General features: G+C 37.0%; 1 protein-coding gene across 1 annotated transcript in view; it reads left to right on the top strand.

The window, feature by feature from the left end:
• RP2 (RP2 activator of ARL3 GTPase) overlaps positions 1 to 980 on the top strand; it is a 41,978-nt gene extending 40,998 nt beyond the window's left edge. Inside the window, exon 5 of the mRNA XM_067722825.1 lies at positions 774 to 980. Coding sequence (XP_067578926.1) covers positions 774 to 857 — 84 coding nt within the window. The 3' untranslated portion in view covers positions 858 to 980. The remainder of the gene's footprint in view (positions 1 to 773) is intronic.
• Positions 981 to 14,206: the final 13,226 nt, after the last annotated feature.

Genomic DNA, 14,206 nt, shown 5'->3' with positions numbered 1-14,206 from the left:
AATTCAGAGTACTTTGTCTTTTGTCTCATTTTATCATCACAACAGTACTAAGGGAGAGGGCAAATCAGATTGAATAGAAAAGGAAACAGAGAGAAAATGGTTATATGATTTGGAGTTTTTAGATCTGAATGAGTTAAAGATTATCTAATCCAACTTTCTGATTTTACATATGTGGAAACTGAGCCCAGAGAGGTTTATTAAATTGTTAGCATCATACAACTAGTTTATGATAAAGCTAAATAGAACCCAGGTCTCCTCTAATTTCTGGCTGACATTTATAAAAGCTGTTTTTGAAGGGTTCTATTGAGTACTGCTTTGTTGATGTTTGGAAAATAGTTAATTTAAAATTAGTAATATATCTTTAGCAGCTTTGAAAAAGATAATCTCAAGTTTTCCTTCTCAGCCTATTGAGATTCTTATTTAGAAAATAGAAGAAATTAAGAGTTCTTTAAATAAACCTCTTTATTCGTAGCTTTCATAATATTGGCTGTTACATACTTTAAAAACTGAAATTCCAAGTGTAATAAAATACAACTTAAGTATTATGAAAGCAAAGATCTTAATTATATCTTAAGTGCTTTTAAAAAAGCTCAATTACATCATAGCTTTTGAAACTATATTGCATGAATTCTACAGAAAATCCACAAATATTATAAATGATGTACTTGAATTTCTTTTAAATAGCAAGCCTGTGACTGTTCTGTGAAGAATGTGGGCTTTGGAATTTGGGGATTACTAGCATGTATTTTTTGTCTCTTTTATGTTTAACATAGGTGTTTGTATCAGAAAGCAAGGATGCGGCATCTGGAGATGTAGACAGCTTCTACAACTTTGCTGATATACAAATGGGAATATGAAGTGCGATGTGGAACAAGGACTTGATTTTAAGCCCTTTTCATTTTGTGTATTAGCAATGGTTTTTTTTTTACTGATGCTATAATTGTTAAAGTCATTTTTAAAATAAATTTTTGAATACTGCATCATTTACTTGAGTTTCAAAAAGAGTTCATTTTAAATTAAGTAGTTTTAATCAGCTTAAAAAACATTTAACCCAGTTCAGTGAGCTTGTAGGTTTTGTTTCTCTGCATATGATACTGTTATTAGAAAATAGAAGTGGCTAACAGTTCATGATTTTAGTCTTAATTAAATGTTCTTTCAAATCTCTAATTTACACTTTCCTCAGTACTCCATAATATTTGAGAATATATTCCATTGCTTATTTTCTTTTTTAATTTAGAAGGATTCGTTACTAGCAGATCGGTTAGAATGAACCTATGTGCATTTTTTTCATGTATATACATCCAGTTAAATATTTGCTTCCTAATTGCATAATATGGCAAATGAAATTTTGTATACAGAGTTGACATAATACTTCGTAAATTAAGATTTTTAAATTAATAGGTATTTGATAACCAGTTTTGCAAGTAACTCTACTAACTGATGTTGGTATAGCTGTTTAAAGACTACTTTGTGAGTAGTATGATTATTTGAATAAATTCCACATTGTTTAGTTTTTGAATACAACTGCTAGATGACTCTTCTGCTTCCTGGTAAGAAAAGGTGTATGCAACACTGAAACTATAGAAGCCCAATCACCAGCAGTTCAAAAAGGTGATCACTGTTTTATCACCTCTTATGAGCTATTAGAATTAAAACAAAGCCTTGCAACATTTAGGTAAGAAATACTTAAGCATAGTGATAAGCTATGCAGATTATTAAAAAGCTAGATAAATTTGATTTTAATTAGATATCCCACTTCTATCAATCAATGTTCAAGTATGATAAAATTATTTTGGTTGCTTTAAAACATTATTTTCCAGATCAACCTGACCGTAATAATTTACCATGGGGCAGGGGAGAGCTACTTGTTTAAAAATCCACATTCTTGGACCAATCCTTAGGCAAATCGATTCAGTGCCCAGGGGAAACTCTGTTTTAAGGGGTTTGTTGTAACGTAAGGTAATCAGAAGATCTTGATAGGCTGATCTTGTGAGAAGGGACTGAACCTGCCATCTACACCACACAGAGTAGCTAATCAGAAGTTAGCTTTCATAGGTCTATTTTTAAAAGGAACCTTAAATTTAACTATGTTTTGATAAAACTAAAGCTGAAAATAATCACTTATAAAAATTCCTCTTATGATTGTTACTAACAATGTATTTTCGTGTTTAAACTGAAAATATTTTTGTGGATATTTTCAGATTCATTTACAACTATTGCATTGAATTGTGTGTCGATATTCAGAAATAATACATTAAAAGACTTTTCACTTTAAATTAATAAGTAATATTGACCACCTACCCTGTGCCTCACCTTGTATTAGCATTGTATCATTTCAGTCTTCTACAAGAGCATTCTATTCTACATAACCTATCCTTTAAATCAAAATGAATTCGTAAGATACAAATAAAAATCGGTGATGGGTTTAATATAATTTTTATCATAATTTACAAATGAGCTTTGCCAAGTAGTAGTCAGAGGACATTAATTTTTCTCATAGGTAAGCTAAATTAAACATATTCTTATCATAATTACATTATTAAATCCCATTATTCACAGTTTAAAAAATCACAGTACTTTGTTTTTCAAAAATATAATACAATGTTATACAACGCTGTAAATTGAGTTCTTTATTTTACCTATGGTATTTTAGCAAAAACTCAGGAATATTACATATAAGGGAGATGTTAATTTAAAATTTTCCACTAAATTTAGTATCTATTAACCAAAGCCTAAAATTTTATACTCTTCAGTTAGATAAGAGCTTTTACCCAAGTTTAATTTGTCTTTCAGGACAGTTCTTTGCTTCTGAATGTTTGAAAAGATTTTTTAAAAATAAGTAGTGCTACGTTGTTGTTTTTATCATTCTAAACCTTGATTGTAATTAGAGTATTCTACATTTCATTTCTGAATAGCTTTTGAATTCATGAAAAAAGAATTAGCAATGAAAACTTAGTAATTTTATTAAGATATACATGTTTAGACATTATATTAGCTTATTTCTCTTGTGTTAATAGTACTGCTGTTTTTGCTTCTGTATATTTATATCTAGCTTTTGTATGTAATTTATCTAGTGTTTATAAAATGTGATTTGTAATAAATATTGTTAAAATGAAAATGAATTAACACTAATTTTTGAAGAGCACTTCTATAACATATATTTACTCATATGTGTACCAAAATATGATCATGACACAAATTTTTTAATGATAAAAGTAAAATAAATGGTCTAATCTGTCTTATGTTAATGATAAATGAACTGTATGCCATGTTGTGTGTACAAAGCACTCTGGAGAAATGCAAAGGAAGTAGAAAACCTGTTTTAATCTAAGGAATTTCCAATATCATGCTCCCTTTGTTAAAAGATACATTTTGCTATGATTGAATACTTACTAAGATTAGGCATCTTTTTCTTCCATATTTAAGAAAATAGTGAATTGTTTGTGATATACTTTCAGGTTTATACAAATGGACCTTATTTTTGAATTGCTACCAAATTTATCAGTCTTTGTACCCAATTTCTCCCTCTCGCAGCCCATAAATCAGAGAAACTGCAGATTGGTTAGTTTTAAAAATAACATTTATTATCATTATTTCTATGTATAAAGCTTCTACATGTATATTTAGAGCATTTGGGGGGAAAAACAGAACTGTGCAAGATAGTAGCAAAAATTACTTCCTACTTATTGGATAATTCTTGCTGTGCTGAGTTTAAATTTTTTCTCATTTTTATTTTCATTTTATATTTGTGTGAGTTATGATTTTATCTTTTTTTTTAAACATCTTTATTGGAGTATACTTGCTTTACAATGGTGTGTTAGTTTCTGCTGTATAACAAAGTGAATCAGCAATACATATACATCTATCCCCATATCTCCTCCCTCTTGCGTCTCCCTCCCACCCTCCCTATCCCACCCCTCTAGGTGGTCACAAAGCACTGTGTTTTTCTCATTTAAAAGGGACATATTTAGGGACTTCCCTGGTGATCCAGTGGTTAAGAGTCCGTGCTCCCAATGCAGGGGCCACGGGTTGGATCCCTGGTCAGGGAACTAAGATCCTGCATGCCGTGTGGTGCGGCCAAATAAATAAATAAATAATAGAAGGGTCATATTTAACTCTGTTTTACATAGGAAGAGAAGATACTGTAATTAAGGTATGATTACTCCTTCAAAATCCATTCTAGAAAATATTTTATCCTTTAAAAGTGTAACACTAAAAAAAGCCGCATTTCATTTGAATTTTAGTAATGAAAACTTTTTTTGTGAAAATGGAGGCATTCACCATTGACTTGGTTTCCTTTTTTGGTCGAGTGTTTGAAGAGGGTGGCAATCGGTCCTACTCAGCTGGGGAGGCAGTAAACCTTTATACTACTTCATCTCTCTCCTTTGACATTTGCGACATTTTGGCTTTTAGTGGCAAACTCCAGCAAGATGTTCAGAAGCAGTGTTTTTTTTCCTTTTCTAGTGTTTTGGTGCTTTCCTGGTCAGGGCAGGTTCTTACCTATAAATAGATGTTGAGGGAGCAGGCTCACAGGTAGCAGGGAGCCCCCAGCATCCTTCTCTCGGCTCTGATCCTCCCTCTGGGGTCTGCCTTCCCCATTTCAGTTTAATCTGTCCACTAGTAATTGGACTAATGAAAAGTAACTTGTAAGTGGCGACAAGTAATTAACTGATGTTTGTAAAGTGCCTTGAAATGGTGCTTTATGGACGTTAAGTATTACTGTGCTCAGCAAAGTAGTATGGTGATCTTTTAAAGTAGTTCAGTTGTGAAGCCATACACCCACCTACAAATAGGCAACTGAATAAGAGAAAACACATATAAGAGGCTGTTAAGACTTAAGTGCTGTTCTCTTATTGATTGATGTACTTTCATTTGTCAATTGTAGGTCAGCTTGTTAGGCTCATTAATAGAACCTTTTATATTATTTCACCCTAACTTCTAAACTGAGCATATATTAAGTGATTTTTAAATTTATCCCAGGACTTCCCTGGCTGTCCAGTGGTTACGACTCCTTGCTTCCACTGCAGGGGGCACGGGTTTGATCCCTGGTCGAGGAACTAAGATCCTGCATGCCATGTGGTGTGGCGAAAAAAAAAAATTATCTCATTAGAGCCATCTAGTTTTAGGACTGTGAAGTGTATGGACATTTTCAGTCCCTCATTTTACAGATGATAAATTTGAGGGTCAGAAAATTTAGATGGCCTGTCCAACTCAAACCATAATCACTGAACTACGGTGTAGACCTCTTGACTTTTCCCCTGCGATCACCCAGAGAACAAGGCTCAGCTCATCAGGCTCCTTCTTTACGAAGCCTTTTCTAACTCTCACAAAGGTGCAGCCCCTCTTTGGTGCTTACACAGTCCTCTGTATAGATTTCCTGTAACACTTTATTCTATTTCTTTAGCCATTCCTCCCTTGCTACTCAAAGTGTGCCCTGTAGACCGTCAGCATCAGCATCACCTAGAGTTTGTTAGAGTATCAGGCCCCATTCCAGATTTGTTGAATAAGCCTGTCAACTGAAGAAAAATGTACAGCCTAAAAGTTGCAAGTCATATTTTATTCAGACTCTAATCCAAAAAGATATATGCACCCCTATGTTCATAGCAGCACTATTTGCAATAGCCAAGACGTGGAAACAACCTAAATGTCCATCGACAGATGGATAAAGAAAATGTAGTACATATATACAATGGAATACTACTCAGCTATAAAAAAGAATGAAATAATGCCAGCTGCAGCAACATGGTGGACCTGGAGGGCATTATGCAAGGTGAAATAAGTCAGACAGAGAAAGACAAATACCATATGATATCACTTATATGTGGAATCCAAAATGTGACAGAAATGAACCTCTCTGTGAAACAGAACAGACTCACGGACATAGAGAACAGACTTGTGGTTGTCAAGGGGAGAGGGTTGGGGGAGGGATGGAGTGGGAGGTTGGTGTTAGCAGATGTAAGCTTTTATATACAGAATGGATCAACAACAAGGTCCTACTGTATAGCCCAGAGACCTATATTCGGTATCCTATGAAAAACCATAATGGAAAAGAATATTAAGAAAAAGAATATATATATATGTTTTATTCAGGGACCTTACTGAGAACTATAGCCTGGGAGATAGCCTCTCAGGTAGCTCTGAGGAACTGCCCCAAAGAGGTAAGGGAGGAGCCAGGATATATAGGAGTTTTTGCTTGGAAAACAAACATAGTCGAACATCAAAAGATTACCACTAATCACAAAAAGCAGACATCCTAAGTTAATGGTTTTAGTCCTTTTCTATGTATGGGAAGATCCAAGAGTCTGGGCTCATAGAAATCATTCCTTAGATATGCATCTCAACTATCTAGGGCCTGTATCCTGTTTTTCTACATCCTGAATTCCCCCAGGGGGCACCATGGGGCAGGGGGCAGCTGCAGTGGTTGCTGGCTTGATGGTGGACAGCATTGTTTACTGAAATGGCAGGCAACATTTTCTGTCTGCAAGCTTCTACCTTTTAACAAGGTGTTCAGGGGATTCAGTATATAAAGTTGGAGAAGCTCTGTCCTAGACTGTTAGTTCCTCAAGCACTAAAATCAAGGCTCAGAAACCTTTGTATTCATAGAGAGTAGCTTAGGGTCCAGTAATGTGATCTATATTTAATAAATATTTTTGACTGAATGACATAATCCAGTGCTTCATTCTACTCTATCAGATTTTAGTTTTTTTCTGTAATTCCTCTCTTCATGTACTCTCCTTGATTGGCTTTGGAATAAAAACATTCTACAATATTTACTTCCCGCCCCCCCAGTTTTGTGTTGAAATAGTAAACAGGGTCTCTGCCCACTGAGGCTCCTTTAGAGCTTTAAGAACATCAGTGGTACGCATCGGAAACAGAGAAGAGCACAGCAGTTTCTGACTTAAATTTTCTTCTGATGTGTTTTCTTATTCAAGTTTGTTTTATTCAATGAGGAAATGTGTTGCATAAGCCAGAGTGGTGCTTTGTTGATGCTGGGGCTGAGTTAAAGTAAAACAGCAGTCAGCTACTTGCTTTGGGCTTGTGGGGAAAGTTAGTCATTTAGTCCCTCTCAGATGTTATCCTCCCTCTTTATCTCTTGACATCTTTCCACTTGGAGAGTTTAGGGATGAGCTTGGCCATCATCATCAATAGAGCATGTGCAGGATTGTCCAGGGAAGTGGGGGAGGAAACTAGTAACCCTGAGTCTCCTTTCTCCTAAAGACCGGCATTATCATAACAGGTAAGTGGTAGAGCTGGGGTTTAAATGGCTGTCTGTTAACCACTATTTCAGAGAGAGGGGCATATCAAAATTACTTGTGGGTGTTTTTCAAAATACATATGGCCCTTCAGGCAGTTAGAAAGCCTAAACAAGGGGGCTGTACAAAGCATTAAATGTGGGGGAAGAAGATCAAAGAAGGGCAGAGAAACAACATTCGAGTAACAAAAAACAAAGATCTCTATGTACTGTGGACAAAAAATGTTGCCTGCCATTAAGCCATCAGGCACTGCAGCCCCCCACCCAGTGGTGTACCCTCAGGGGAATTCAGATGGAGAAAAACAGGATACTGGCCCTAGATAGTTAAGATGCATATCAAAGGAATAATTTCGATGAGCCCAGACTCTTGCATCTTCCCATACATAGAAGAGCACTAATATCATTCACTGGAGATGTCTTTTTCGTGTGTGATTAGCAAAAATCTTTTGATGTTCGACTACATTTTTTTTTTTTGCAAAAACTCCTATATATCCTGGCCCCTCCCTTACCTCTTCAGGACAGTTCCTTAGAGCTATCTGAGAGGCTGTCTCCTGGGCTATAGTCTTCTCTCAGTAAGGTGCCCAAATAAAACATAAGTCACAACGTTTAGGTTGTGGGCTTTTCTTCAGTGGGCAGTACTGATAAGGAGTAATGTTACTTGTAGGTTACAAAACCAAGGTCTACAACAGTGTACCCCCTGTGCTACCTTATGTGTAAGAAAAGGGGAGATAATAAGTACATGTATATATATGCTTAATTTTGCATAAAGGACCACTGAAAGAACAAATAAACCAATAAAAGTTGCCCACAGGAGGCAAGAGAAACCAAGGGGGACGGGGTCAGAAGTGGGAATGAGATTCCTAAATATATCTTTTTACAGCTTTGATTTTTGAACTTTGTAAATATATTATCTGTTTTTAGATCCAAGTTGGGGGTAAAGAAGCAGAAAGAAGGTGCTTAGAGAGTAAAAGAGAAAAAGAATAAGAATAGAAAAAAATCATCAGAATACTTTTTCCAAAGACAAGTTGGTGATTTTTTTACTTGGGATGGAATTCAGGGAAAGCAAAAAAAAGTTAATACCCAGAGATGGCTGGAAAGAGACAACCTATACCTTAGACCAGACCTGGATCCTGATAGAAAAGATGTGTCCTGAGTGACCAAGAGAGTTGAGGAAGAATCCAACTTGATGAAGGGATAGGAACTGAGTAACTATCAAGTCAGTGGCACTTCTCCTATTGCTATTCATGTGTATTACAACCCCCTTTATACTGTGTGTGTCAATGCCACTTATATTTCAGAAGAGTGCCTCTAAATCTTCTCGTCAAGATCCATAGGTTGTTGTTATTTTTGTTTGTTTTTTAGGGGGGTTTGTTATCGTTGTTTTTTGTTTTTTTGGCCACACCACGTGGCTTGTGGGGTCTTAGTTCCCCGAACGCGGCCCTTGGCAGTGAAAGTGCAGGATCCCAACCACTGGACCACCAGGGAATTCCCTGTTTGTTTTTTAATCACACTTTGTTCCCTATAGCATTTTTCACTGATAATCATTGCCTTGTTCTTTAAAATGTCTCTCACCTTGGTTCCTGTGATAATGAATGCAGTTATCCACCATCCACGAATTCACTGAGCACTGCTTCTTGGGCCAGGCACTGTGCTAGCCTGTTTTTCCTACTTCTTTGAGACTTAGTCTCTTTGTTTAGCTCTTCATTTCTTTTTTTTTTTCTCTCTGCCCTTCCTTTTCCCTCTTCCACCTCAGCTGTTATCATGGTACAAGGGTCAGTCGTGAATCCTCTGCTTTGATCTCTGTGTCCTTTCCTTTAGGTCCATGAACCCTTCTCACAGCTTCAACCAGCACCGCTAAGGACAGCCATTTATCTGGCTGCTGTTGCTCAATCTTCAGCTCTACCAAATATCTTCACCCAAGTAGTTAAATTTTAATTGTTCTCCTGGTCTCACCATGTAGTACACTGAACTCATCACATTCCTCCCTCCCAGATGGTCTCCCTGTCCTGGCACCCTTGCTTCCATTGATGACACGAAATTATCTCAGTTATACCACTGACATTTTGGGGTCATCTTAGAATGTTCTTCCCCCCACCCACCCCACCCCTTGCTAGGAAGCTCTTAACTAGCCCTGTTGTTGAAATGTTTCTCTTCTCCATCCTTTCCTTTGCATGCCCATACTTATCAACCAAATGTAGGCACATGGTTGCTACATTGGCCTCCTCACTAGGACCCCTACTTAAGATCTCTGCTCGCTTCCTCTCACGCATCCCATACACTGCAGGGTTTTGCTCTGCATAGTAGTTAAGAGCGTAGCCTTTGGGGGTGTTTTTGTTATCATTAATCTCGCATCACCTTGTGTGATGCACAGTTGACAAGCTAGATTGTCAACTTCTGGAGTAATCCAAATGATGAACACCTTCGTTCTCAAGTCTGGGACCACTTTCTTTTTTTTAATGATATCTGATTTTTTTAAATAAATTTATTTTATTTATTTATTTTTGGCTGTGTTGGGTCTTTGTTGCTGCACGTGGGCTTTCTCTAGTTGCGGTAAGCAGGGGCTACTCTTCATTGCGGTGCACGGGCTTCTCATTGCGATGGCTTCTCTTGTTGCGGAGCACGGGCTCTAGGCACACAGGCTTCAGTAGTTGCAGCACGCGGGCTCAGTAGTTGTGGCTCACAGGCTATAGCGTGCAGGCTCAGTAGTTGTGGTGCATGGGCTTAGTTGCTCCATGGCATGTGGGATCTTCCCGGATCAGGGATTGAACCCGTGTCCCCTGCATTGGCAGGTGGATTCTTAACCACTGTACCACCAGGGAAGCCACTTCCTTAAAGAAAAAAAAAAACAATGTCAAAAACTGAGTGGCAGGGAGTAGGGGAGGGAAGGATTGGGAGTTTGGGATTAGCAGATGCAAACTATTATATATAGAATGGATAAACAACAAGGTCCTACTGTATATAGCACAATGAACTATATTCAATATCCTGTAATAAACCATAATGGAAAGGAGTATGAAAAAGAATATATATATGTATAAGAAACACTTTGCTGTATGGCAGAAATGAACACAACGTTATAAATCAACTATACTTTTTTTAAATAATACCTTAGTATATTTTTTTTATTATTTTCTTACGTCTTTATTGGAGAATAATTGCTTTACAATGGTGCATTAGTTTCTGCTTTATAACAAAGTGAATCAGTTATACATATACATATGTTCTCATATCTGTTCCCTCTTGTGTCTCCCTCCCTCCCACCCTCCCTATCCCACCCCTCCAGGTGGTCAAAAAGCACTGAGCTGATCTGCCTGTGCTATGTGACTGCTTCCCACTAGCTATCTACCTTATGTTTGGTAGTGTATGTATGTCCATGCCTCTCTCTCGCTTTGTCACAGCTTACACTTCCCCCTCACCATATCCTCAAGTCCATTGTCTACTAGGTCTGTGTCTTTATTCCTGTCTTACCCCTGGGTTCTTCATGACATTTTTTTCTTAAATTCCATATATATATGTGTTAGCATACAGTATTTGTCTTTCTCTTTCTGACTTACTTCACTCTGTATGACAGACTCTAGGTCTATCCACCTCATTACAAATAGCTCAATTTCATTTCTTTTTATGGCTGAGTAATATTCCATTGTATATATGTGCCACATCTTCTTTATCCATTCATCCGATGATGGGCACTTAGGTTGTTTCCAACTCCGGGCTATTGTAAATAGAGCTGCAATGAATATTTCGGTACATGACTGTTTTTGAATTATGGTTTTCTCAGGGTATATGCCCAGTAGTGGGATTGCTGGGTCATATGGTAGTTCTATTTGTAGTTTTTTAAGGAACTTCCATACTGTTCTCCATAGTGGCTGTACCAATTCACATTCCCACCAGCAGTGCAAGAGTGTTCCCTTTTCTTCACACCCTCTCCAGCATTTATTCTTTCTAGATTTTTTGATGATGGCCATTCTGACTGGTGTGAGATGATATCTCATTGTAGTTTTGATTTGCATTTCTCTAATGATTAATGATGTTGAGCATTCTTTCATGTGTTTGTGGGCAGTTTGTATATCTTCTTTGCAGAAATGTCTATTTAGGTCTTCTGCCCATTTTTGGATTGGGTTGTTTGTTTTTTTGTTATTGAGCTGCATGAGCTGCTTATAAATTTTGGAGATTAATCCTTTGTCAGTTGCTTCATTTGCAAATATTTTCTCCCATTCTGAGGGTTGTCTTTTGGTCTTGTTTATGGTTTCCTTTGCTGTGCACAACCTTAGAAGTTTCATTAGGCCACATTTGTTTATTTTTGTTTTTATTTCCATTTCTCTAGGAGGTGGGTCAAAAAGGATCTTGCTGTGATTTATGTCATTGAGTGTTCTGCCTATGTTTTCCTCTAAGAGTTAGATAGTTTCTGGCCTTACATTTAGGTCTTTAATCCATTTTGAGCTTATTTTTGTGTGTGGTGTTAGGGAGTGATCTAATCTCATACTTTTACATGTACCTGTCTGGTTTTCCCAGCACCACTTATTGAAGAGGCTGTCCTTTCTCCACTGTACATTCCTGCCTCCTTTATCAAAGATAAGGGGACCATATGTGCGTGGGTTTATCTCTGGGCTTTCTATCCTGTTCCATTGATCTATCTTTCTGTTTTTGTGCCAGTACCATACTTTCTTGATTACTGTAGCTTTGTAGTATAGTCTGAAGTCAGGGAGCCTGATTACTCCAGCTCCGTTTTTCATGCTCAAGATTGCTTTGGCTATTCGGGGTCTTTTGTGTTTCCATACAAATTGTGAAATTTTTTGTTCTAGTTCTGTGAAAAATGCCAGTGGTAGTTTGATAGGGATTGCATTGAATCTGTAGATTGCTTTTGGGTAGTAGAGGCATTTTCACAATGTTGATTTTTCCAATCCAAGAACATGGTATATCTCTCCATCTATTTGTATCATCTTTAGTTTCTTTCATCAGTGTCTTATAATTTTCTGCATACAGGTCTTTTGTCTCCTTGTGTAGGTTTATTCCTAGATATTTTATTCTTTTTGTTGCAATGGTAAATGGGAGTGTTTTCTTGATTTCACTTTCAGATTTTTCATCCTTAGTGTATAGGAATGCCAGAGATTTCCATGCATTAATTTTGTATCCTGCTACTTTACCACATTTCATTGATTAGCTCTAGTAGTTTTCTGGTAGCATCTTTAGGATTCTCTATGTATAGTAACATGTCATCTGTAAACAGTGACTGCTTTACTTCTTCTTTTCTGATTTGGATTCCTTTTATTTCCTTTTCTTCTCTGATTGCTGTGGCTAAAACTTCCAAAACTATGTTGAATAATAGTGGTGAGAGTGGCAACCTTGTCTTGTTCCTGATCTTAGTGGAAATGCTTTCAGTTTTTCACCATTGAGGACGATGTTGGCTGTGAGTTTGTCATATATGGCTTTTATTATGTTGAGGAAAGTTCCCTCTATGCCTACTTTCTGCAGGGTTTTTATCATAAATCGGTGTTGAAATTTGTCGAAAGTTTTTTCTGCATCTATTGAGATGATCATATGGTGTTTCTCCTTCAATTTGTTAATATGGTGTATCACGTTGATTGATTTACGTATACTGAAGAATCCTTGCATTCCTTGAATAAACCCAACTCGATTATGGTGTATGATCCTTTTAATGTGCTGTTGGATTCTGTTTGCTAGTATTTTGTTGAGGATTTTTGCATCTATGTTCATCAGTGATATTGGCCTGTAGTTTTCTTTCTTTGTGACATCCTTGTCTGGTTTTGGTATCAAGGTGATGGTGGCCTCGTAGAATGAGTTTGGGAGTGTTCCTCCCTCTGCTGTATTTTGGAAGAGTTTGAGAAGGGTAGGTGTTAGGTCTTCTCTAAATGTTTGACAGAATTCACCTGTGAATCCATCTGGTCCTGGGCTTTTGTTTGTTGGAAGATTTTTAATCACAGTTTCAATTTCAGTGCTTGTGGTTGGTCTGTTCACATTTTCTATTTCTTCCTGATTCAGTCTTGGCAGGTTGTGCATTTCTACGAATTTGTCCATTTCTTCCAGGTTGTCCATTTTATTGGCATAGAGTTGCTTGTAGTAATCTCTCATGATCTTTTGTATTTGTGCAGTGTCAGTTGTTACTTCTCCTTTTCCATGTCTAATTCTATTGATTTGAGTCTTCTCCCTGTTTTTCTTGATGAGTCTGGCTAATGGTTTATGAATTTTTGTTTATCTTCTAAAAGAACCAGCTTTTAGTTTTATTGATCTTTGCTATCGTTTCCTTCATTTCTTTTTCATTTATTTCTGATCTGATTTTTATGATTTCTTTCCTTCTGCTAACTTTGGGGTTCTTTTGTTCGTCTTTCTCTAATTGCTTTAGGTACAAGGTTAGGTTGTTTATTCGAGATGTTTCCTGTTTCTTAAGGTAGGATTTTATTGCTATAAACTTCCCTGTTAGAACTGCTTTTGCTGCATCCCATAGGTTTTGGGTCATCGTGTTTCCATTGTCATTTGTTTCTAGGTATTTTTTAATTTCCCCTTTGATTTCTTCAGTGATCACTTTAAAAAAAACTGAGTGGCAACACATGCCATGTACTTTCCGAAAATTAACTTTGGTATAGCCCACAGCAGCTATCACAGTTACTTGTTTGAAGAACTCAGTCCTCCACTTTAGCCGTTTGAAAACTGGTCTTTGCTTATGTTTCTCTCTAATGCCTGGAATCCTTTGATCACTCTTCCACTTTTCCCGCCCCCTTACCCCAAAGCTTCAAATTCTGCCCTTCCTTCTGGACTGGCCTAATTTCCATCTCCTCCAATAAGCCACTGACCCTTGATCATTTGAACCAGTCATGTCAGAGTTGCAAAGAACAACAAGTATGGGTTTGAGAAACGTCAGACCTGGGTTTGACTTACATTCTCCTACATACTATCTGTGTAGATCTCTGTAAGTTATGTCTTTAGTTCTGTGCTCTG

Source organism: Pseudorca crassidens, chromosome X (genome assembly GCF_039906515.1).
Source record: "Pseudorca crassidens isolate mPseCra1 chromosome X, mPseCra1.hap1, whole genome shotgun sequence".
Taxonomy (NCBI): Eukaryota; Metazoa; Chordata; class Mammalia; order Artiodactyla; family Delphinidae; genus Pseudorca; species Pseudorca crassidens.
Note: the sequence above shows the minus strand (reverse complement) of the source record. Positions and strands in the feature narration are given on the sequence as shown.